We start from the raw sequence: 9727 nt of genomic DNA on the forward strand, positions 1-9727 counted from the left end.
TGATTAAGTGCCACTAAGATCTAAGTTGTCTTTTTAATTAGTATTGTACCTCATTTATTCTTTTTGCAAATAAGTGTATAAGCTACATAACGTTAAATGTTTAAACAAATCCATGATCACACTTTATTTACTAATGATAAAAACATACGTGAGATGTGAGGGTACAGAGGGAACCAAAACGGGCATCTTTTGTTTCCGTCCGGTTCATCTTACGAGGTGACGCTACCGGAAGTGGTACAACAAACCGACGTGCGAGCGGAGCGACCTGTGAATTATTGCTGCTAATTCTACGCATCACCTCTTTTCGTCTAGTTGAGTAAGTTTCTGTATCATTTTAAAGATGTTCGACTCGTTGTAGATATAAATGTCGCGTGTTAAATGTCATAAGGTTTTCCTAACGTTGCGTTCTTCACTTGACGTGTTAGCATGAAAACATTAGCATGCTAACGTTGCTTTGTAAAAGCAATGACGCCTTCTCGGTTTTTAGTCTCAGTGTCTTTGGTTAAAAGTCCGGCATTAGTTAAGTAGTTGAATCCAGAAAGAACTAAAATATTATTATGTCAATATATTGCCTAGTTGAGGGAGGACATACTGTAGAACATATGAAATTGTATTGTAGAATTAACCTCACCTTGGTAGATAACCCATAACTAGCCATAAAAGCTAGCATTAATTTATATTTTTTTAAAAAAATGGTTCCAAAGTCAAATGTAGTGTTTGAAACATTTTGAGGGGAATCAATAAAATACTTGTAAATGTGTTTTTATCTTATTATAGTGTTGTTTATGTGCATAATTAGTTTACTGATTTACATGGCTTAAACGTTGCTCAGGTTAATTCTCTCTACATACTAGTTCTGCCTCTGCATAAAGTGTATTAATTTTCTGCTCACCTTCTCTCCCTTCCTCTCTCTCCCTGTGCTCAGACACTCTCACCTCAGCAAGAATGACTGATCGATACAACATCCACAGTCAGCTGGAGCATCTCCAGTCGAAATACATTGGCACAGGACACGCAGACACCAGCAAGTGGGAATGGCTGGTTAACCAGCACAGAGACTCTTACTGTTCCTACATGGGACATTTTGACCTGCTCAATTACTTCTCCATTGCTGAGAATGAGAGCAAAGCACGCGTTCGCTTCAACTTAATGGAGAAGATGCTTCAGCCATGTGGACCACCAGCAGACAAACCTGATGATGCCTAGTTCACGCAGGAGTGGCCTCTGGATCTCCCTCGTTTTGTAGGATTTTGATAGTTTGGGACACACTGATTTGTACCAGCATTTTTTTTTTTTTTTTAACATTTTCTTTATTTACTTTTCTCCTTTTTCATAACTGAACATTTCTGACAGCAAACTGAGGACTACTGCAGACCTAGGATCAGACATTGTGTATACATCTGGACCTGGACTATTGTTAGTATTTTATCCATCTAAAATAATTACTTCTGCCGGCAATGTCTCTGCAGCTCTTGAAGTCATCATTAGGGAGTCTTGCTACTAAGCAAAGACAGGAAAATTAAACAATTAAGAGATCTCAACAATCACTCTTTGTTAATGTAACAGTAGAAATTGCAAAATTAAATTAATTCTGTCATATACTTGTATCCTCTAATGGATTTGTGTCATTAAGTTTTCCTTTTTGAGTTCATTAAATGCCTTTTTCCACATCGTCCCATGCTTTCTTGCATTTGAAGTGATAGTAAACTCTAAAAACCTGTTTTTTTTTAGCTGTAAATGGAATAATCTTATTACTGATACTGGCGATAATGCATATAAGAATAGAGAAAATATATAAAAAAATCTCATTTTTATTGGTGAAAACAGCCCAACACCCCACTTCCTGTCTGAAGATCTTGAACCTTCCAACCTCGATAGTGAGGCAAAGTCAACGGCTCTATGCACAGCCCCACTATTTCCTGAATTTAAAGTAGCTCCTTTATTTCCAGTCTTTCATTATTGGACACACTGATTAATCCAGGTGTGCCTGCTACTTCTTGTTGTGACTGCTGTGGTCAGGCACACCTGGATTAATCAGTGTGTCCAATAATGAAAGACTGGAAATAAAGGAGCTACTTTAAATTCAGGAAATAGTGGGGCTGTGCACAGAGCCAATTGTTTCAAAGCAACTTTTTTTCAAAAAGGTGATGTTACCACCTCTAATCAGAGGTGTTACCTTACTTGATCATGAGTTGGAGTCTGTCAACCCTATTATTTCCTGATGTGTCAAAAAAAATGAAGCTGTTATATTGCTCTATCCTTAACCACAGTCCCCTCGTGTAGCAGGTTTGCTGCAATGTTTTTTATTTTTAATATTTTGATTATACTGTACACTTCAACCGATATTTCTTTTGTTTTTTTCTCCAAGTGGACTTTACTCAGGTCTTAAAACTCTAACTAGATCACACAGAGCCTCATGGTTCTGCATTAGTGTGTGGATGTCCCTGCAGTACTCCTGCCACATGTTCACACCTGGACATTCAGCTGCTTATTACCATACTCCACATCTTTGTGGCAACTTTCACAATCATGTTGAGGTTAGAGTTAACTAAAATGTACCTTCCTCTACCTTACCTTAATGATATCTGTATAGTGTATAGTAGTTCTGCATGATTTGATGAAAAAGATATTGCTATCATTGAGTCAGTTTTACCTGCTTTTTCCCCAACTCATATTTATACAAACCTAAACTTGTTAAATACAAAACATTAAACACATGTAGTAACATTCATCTGGTACATAGTTTGTCTGCTCTGTCACTGCATTCAAAATATCAGTCCTTTGGGAGTATACAGTGGCATAGATTCACACGGTGGTTGGAATCCCACTAATTGTTCATCTCTAGTATATTATATATAATCCATGAAACAGGAGATGCCACCAATTCTGTGCTTCAGTTTCAGCTTTACTATCCCAGATCCAGTTTACAAGAAACATCTTTATCATCATCATGAACCATTATTGATATTTTTTCGTTTTTATCATTTGAATACAATGTGCACATATAATAGAAACAAAAGAAGATATAGCAATGACTAGAATGGGCACTCTGAGAGGACAGACCTCTGTCAAGGCTAACAGCTCACTCTTCTTGTTCCACCATATTAATGCCTAGTAAGGCCTCCAGAATAAAAGTAGTGAAACTTTTGAGTTTGAGTCACCAAAAAAGAAAAGTCAAAAATTAATGGTTGGCTGTAGTTTCCAAGATACAGCCTTGAATCAAAATGTGAAATTCTGAGAATTAATGACAGGATGTGTTTTACTCTTAATGAATGATTGTCTCAAGAGGTACCATAACACAGCACCAATGTTCTGTATTTTATTCATTCATTTTCATTCATTTATTAGTTTCGAGCAGAAGAAAAAAACAAATTTTTATGTGTACAAAGAACTAAGAGCAAATAACAAAAGTAATAACACAAATTCAATATGTACTGCTCAAAAAGGAGTTGGATGAATAAAGCTTTTTAAATCCCACCCCCATCTCACATTTATACAACACAACACATTACTTTTGCTTCCTTAACGATATAGTTACATCTGTTTAGAGTCCTAATAATGTAAAGAACAGACTGTAAACAGATTAAGAAAACTGATGTATATTACACATAGTAACTATCTAACTGATAGCCTGCATAACTTATAACACAATATATTTCAGTAATAATTACATACCAATAATGATAGTGGAAGTGACACATACCACCATGGTAAACAACAACAAGCACATACCAACAACAGTAAGAAAGAGCCAAGGATGGAATGGCCCAGCGATTAACAATAAGCCCCGCCCTCCCTGTACTGTGACCAGACCATACATTTGTAAAGTGCTTTAAAACTGTGGATAATTTGGCATTGTTTGTGGTGAAGATCCAGACTGTTCCACAGTTCCACCCCCCACACATACAGACAAAAGCTCTTCCTGGTAGTTTGAACCATAGGTAGTGTATTGAAAAGATAGAAAAGTAAAACCAGACGATTGCATAACAATTAGTCTGAAACATATTTAGGACAAGGTTATTTTAGAGGAACTTCACATCTGTGCTTGTAACATATTTTATGAAGAGTGACAGGCATAAATAATGGGCTATGCATGGTCACACTGTTGTTTGCACATAAAGTGAAAGTTCATCATCTTCTAAATCAGGCCTCATAGTGTTTACTGTTCAGCTGTTGAACTGTTGGTTTTGCAGACTGAACAAAACATCGTCCACCTACACAGTCTCACACATGCATCACCTTCAGGCACCTTTGGTTGAATTGAATTTTGCGCCCACACACACACTTCTGAGTGCACAGATCAGCCATGCAGGACTTCAATACACAGGGTATGAGTCGAACCTGTTGTGAACAACACTTGTCTGGTTGCCATGTAAAAAAATATTACCAATGCCTTGTCTAGATGACAGACGCCAGCATATTATTTTAGTGAAGTTAAACATTAAAAGGCAGAGCTTTTGAAGAGGGGTTGATATTCATGATTTATGTAGGCAGAACATAGCAGGATGTTGCTCTCACCATTTACATATCTGAAAGTCTGGTAATAGCGATTAGATTTTAGAAGTGCAAATTAACCTCTCAAGCTATGGCACCAGTTTAGAAATTGCCAAGAGGCGTACGGCTCACAGCATGAAGGACATTATCCCACTGATGAATGTGAATCAGTACCTTTGATCAGGAGTGTCACTTTATTATGACACAAGGCTCGATAAAATGGGTTTAAAATGCAGATTGCTTCAGGTTGTAATAGTAAAAAAAAAAAAAAAAACATGTTTGAAGTGGAGTGTAAAGCGTAGCTGTATAAATAACACTATAAAGCTTTAGTTGGAGTCAAAGTGGGCAGCAGGAACGGTGGGATGCACCAGCAGATAAGAGCGGCAGGCGCTGGGGCCTGACTTGCTGACTTCAGGTGATTTATCAAAGCGTACTGCCAGGCTCATTCACACTCCAACAGACAGACACTTGGTGGGAGAGGATGCTATGCATGAGTCATTGTTGGGTTGAGAGATTAGACTGTGGGTGCCAAGGAAGTTCTTGTTTGTGCATGTGTGTGTTGGAGGGTTTCTTAGTGGGGTAAGTCCTTGCCATCTGTCCTCACTGTGAGTCGTGGGGACAGTGATGCCAACTGAGGCCCAAAAGCAACGTGAAGTCTGACAGTGTGTCGTGCTCTCTCTCTCTCTCTCTCTCTCTCATACACACACATATACACGTAAAACACATGAACTGCTTGACTTGTTTCTAAAACAGTCATACACACAACCCCTCACTCGCCATCCCCACCCTCACTTTTCAGCTTCACCAGGACAGACAGACTCACCTTTTTTATGCTAATAATGCTTGTACTGTCAAGGGTACGTGGGTGTGCTTTGATTCTATGCTCCATTATAAAACAGCAATGCTTAGATGAAGCGCTGACAGAAATCTCTTATGGAAATGCATCCCTTACAAAGGATTAACTAAAGAAGGCAGGAACAAATGAAAACACTTCAGAGAATATACTGGGATGTCACAGAATACAAAGAGGTTTACAGTAATAGGCTGATCGGGGACTATAAGGATGATTTTCCTCCTCCACACCGGTAATGTTCATCCTTAGATAATGCTGATATTTAAATCAGCACACGGTTGTTAAGTACTTTAGTTTGGAACTTATATGCCTTTTTTACATCTATATGCAGTGGAGGATGCAATGAAAGCACTCTATTACACAAGTACATATATTTTATCTCGCAATTATGTGTATATTTCAGCCAAACAAATCAGAGTGCTCTCATAGAGATGTGAGGAAATTCAGTAAAGGAGGATGTTTTTCACAGTTCTTTATAAATGTTCTATTTGGTGATGACATGTAACAGAGGACATAAGTGTCGTACGTTCAGTGAGTGTGTTGAGTTACAGACTACAGGCTGAAAGGATGAATGTCTTTGCAATTGGTAAATGGTAAATGGACTGCACTTATACATCCAACGCCCAACGCGCTTTACAAAGCCTCACATTCACCCATTCACGCACACACTCATACACTAATAGGTGGCTGCCATCATGCAAAGCACTGCCAGTCCAAATGCGTCATATCTGATGACCATGAAAAGATGACAAACTCCATTTTACACCAGTTATTTACATGTATTGATAGGATTAGTGGATCAACAGGTATTAAACAGTTTGATTTGTTTGTTGTGATTGAACAGAATGATTTTGGCTGCAGGTGGATGTTTGGGTCTTTATGGTTTAATTAAGAGTTTGCAGCTTCTTTAGGAGCATCATCACTACTATAAAACATTAGAACTACTAGTGTGGATGTTAGGTGTGACAAACCAAAACCTCTACATTTTAGAGGATATAATTGCAAAAACTGAACTGATTACGCTTTCACTATATGTGTAATTGCATGAGAATAAGGACTGTTGTGTTTTTGTTGCCTTTGAATAGTCTGTTTATATCTACAGAAAAAGTGTCCCATTGTCTTTCTACAAAACAGACTTCCCATTGTGTTTTTCCTACTGGGAGCAATTTAGGGTTCAGTGTCTTGCCAAAGGACACTTTGACATATGAACATGTTAGAACCAGGATTTGAACCGCTGACTGAGCCACACACATTTGCACGTAGCAGCTCATATGTGAACAGCACAAATCACATGGTCTTTTCTGAGCTGGACCACCTTCATACAGGGGTTGGACAAAATAATGGAAACACCTTAAAAAATCAACAAAATATAATTTAATATGGTGTAGGTCCGCCTTTTGCGGCAATTACAGCCTCAATTCTCCGAGGTATTGATTCATACAACTTGTGAATTGTTTCCAAAGGAATTTTAAGCCATTCTTCAGTTAGAATACCCTCCAACTCTTTTAGAGACGATGGTGGTGGAAATCGACGTCTTACTTGAATCTCTAAAACTGACCATAAATGCTCAATAATGTTGAGGTCTGGGGACTGTGCCGGCCATACGAGATGCTCAACTTCATTAGAATGTTCCTCATGCCATTCTTTAACAATTCTAGCTGTATGGATTGGGGCATTATCATCTTGAGGTGAAGGTGTTTCCATTATTTTGTCCAACCCCTGTATGTAGTCTTAAATCAGACAAAGATCTGAACTTCTGTAATTCAATCTAATTCACTTTAGTTTTATTTACATAGCATTAATAATTTTTGATTAACTCAAGGCACTTCACAGGTTCAGGGCCTTAAAAAGACTATTCGAAGATGAAACCTAACAAACCTCCAGGAGCAAGCCCAAGGTGACAGCATGGAAGAAAAATTTATTTTACAGAAGGAAAAACCTGTGACAGAACTCAACTCTGGGTAGGCGTCCATCTGCCTCGACTGACTGGTATTAGTGGACAGAGGACAGACAGACAGACAGACAGGACAGCACATACAAACACTGGGCACGTTGGTATCCAGAACACATCAGGAAAAACAGAACCAGAGATACCTGCAGAAAGGAGTAGGAAGAGAGAGGATAGAGAAGGAAAAAAGAGAAGACACAAAGTTAGTGACATACAATGGTGACGTATATGACACATGGAGAGAAAACAAGCGATGAGGAGATGTGTTTCTGTGCTATGCAGCTGAAACTAATGGATGGTTCAGGATCAGCAGAACCAGCCCTAACTATACACTTTGTCAAATAGGAAACTTTTCAGTCTTGTCAAGGCTGAGGTGGTGTCTGCCTCCCAGATCCTCATCCACATTAGAGGAACTTAGTAACTGTAGTAGTAGAACGTGTTGGAACGATAAATTAATGTGACCTCATTCTGAACAGTCAGATCAGGAGTCATGAGACAATCACATCTCTGCACTCAGATACCAGTAGTTCAATTCAACCTGAAACATGCACTACAGTAACTCCAAAGTCACTATGTATAGAACACTGATAGGACCATTGTTTTGCACCGTGACTACTTGATACTAATAATAATGGATTAGATTTCTATAGTGCTTTTCAAGACACCCAAAGCACTTCTACATTATTGATCCATTATTCATTCACTCTTGCATTCATACTCTGGTTGTGGTAAAAAACGTTTGAAGCCACAGCTGCCCCTGGGAAGGCTGACGGAAGTGTGGCTGCCAATTCGCGCCAAACAGCCCCTCCAACCACCAAACATTCATATGCTTTCATACACCAGTGTAAGTGATACTGGAGGGTGAAGTGTCATGCCCAAGGACACAGCGGACTGACTAGGACAGAGCAGGATCGAACCACCAACCCTTCGGTGATTGGACTACCTGCTGTACCTCCTGAGCCATGGCCGCCCATGGTGATGTTTAAGATGCAGAAGTTTTTCTTTTGCTGGTGTATAAATATTTAACACAGCTGCTTTCAGCCACATAAAAAAAAGAAAACCTACGGCTAAAACTAAGGCTGCACTAAAAATAACTTTACTAACCAACAAATCTTACGTTGGCCTTGGCTGAGACAGTGTGAATACGGCCTTAGATCCAAAACTGAGTGAGAGAATCTAACATTAGCAACTTTTACACAGAGATCCTGGAAAAAAGGTGAGATGGTGATCCCACCTTTTTTCCACCACTGACTGATTTCCACAGCCGAGACAAAGGAGACACAGAGGTGAGACAGGCTGGACTTTTACACAGCGGACCTGCATTCCGGATTCAAAGTGTGATGCATCACTTGTGCGAGCATAGCAGTGTTGCTAACCTCTCCAGGATCGGCCCATTTTTCATCGTTCCACAAATGTTAACATGGATAGAGTCCTCCGCTCCAAAGTGACAGCAGCTTGTGGATCTCATCTTTCTGGTTCCGTTGATATGTTTGTTTACTGTAGTCATTTTTAAATTTCCCCAGCACGGGGGTTGCACATGCAATACATCATCAAAACGTCACACCTTAGTTGTGGAACAAGAGGTGTTCCTTTTACATAGTGTTCTGGAATCATGACTCCACCTTTATCACGGCTCTGTTACTACCTTCAGAGGTGTTACTAAACCGCGATAAAGGTGGGACCAAATGATCCACCATTTCATTTACAGAGACATCGTTCCAGAATAAAGGCAAAATGTTCCCATAACAGAAGTGCTGTGTAAAAGGGGCTAATTGTTTAACTTTATTTTCACTCTGGGGACTATTCATTGTTAATTGTTTTCATCTTAATTTTATACAAAATAATGAATGTCTACCACTTCTCTGAAAAAAGAAAAACTGTATCAGGAATCTAGTCGCAAATATAATTAATTATTTTTTGCTGCCTTTTTCAGGATTGTGGGGAAAAAAAATCCCCAACTTTTAATCACTGCTGCCTGAATATTTGGAGCTTTCATCAGTCATTTGTGTGAAATGGACCATTTTTTATTTAATCACTACTGTATTATTAGAAATGGGGGAACATACAGCCCAGTTTCAGAAAATGAGTCCAGTATTTTTTCCACAGAATTTTAATAATGTTGGGTCAGAATAACCTCAACAACCAGAGGAAAAGTGTTCATTTTCTAGTCCAGATTTATGGTCATGCACATGTAATTGTCCTATCTGGTCTTCCATATCTGTTCAGATTACCCAGGAGCTCAGCCAAACAGCAAACTGACCACACCAACCCACATTTTATCCAAACATTCTTAATTTATTTCTTTTGTAATTAATGATAAAGGCTGCATCATTTTCATGTTTATGTGCAACTTCACTGATAAATGCACCATAATCATTCATCAGCCTATAAAAAATGTCCTTTATTCTTTACTTTTAATTAAATGAAATGAA

At 38.7% G+C, this 9727-nt stretch overlaps 1 protein-coding gene across 2 annotated transcripts; it reads left to right on the top strand.

The window, feature by feature from the left end:
• Window positions 1-205: 205 nt before the first annotated feature.
• Window positions 206-1671, top strand: sf3b5 (splicing factor 3b, subunit 5). Of its 2 annotated transcripts, none has more exons than XM_030156421.1 (2): window positions 206-316; window positions 926-1671. In XM_030156421.1, the coding sequence occupies exon 2, from the start codon at window positions 946-948 to the stop codon at window positions 1204-1206; it is 261 nt and encodes an 86-aa protein (XP_030012281.1). In that variant the 5' UTR covers window positions 206-316; window positions 926-945; the 3' UTR covers window positions 1207-1671. The 2 variants fall into 2 exon arrangements, with proteins under 2 accessions (XP_030012281.1, XP_030012282.1); XM_030156422.1 differs by having other exon boundaries at window positions 217-316; window positions 920-1671.
• The last annotated feature ends 8056 nt before the right edge of the window (window positions 1672-9727 follow it).

Source organism: Sphaeramia orbicularis, chromosome 15 (genome assembly GCF_902148855.1).
Source record: "Sphaeramia orbicularis chromosome 15, fSphaOr1.1, whole genome shotgun sequence".
NCBI classification, from domain to species: domain Eukaryota; kingdom Metazoa; phylum Chordata; class Actinopteri; order Kurtiformes; family Apogonidae; genus Sphaeramia; species Sphaeramia orbicularis.

Excerpts from the sequence above, each read along its gene's own strand:
- sf3b5 (XM_030156421.1), top strand. The coding sequence starts at position 946 with ATGACTGATCGATACAACATCCACAGTCAGCTGGAGCATCTCCAGTCG.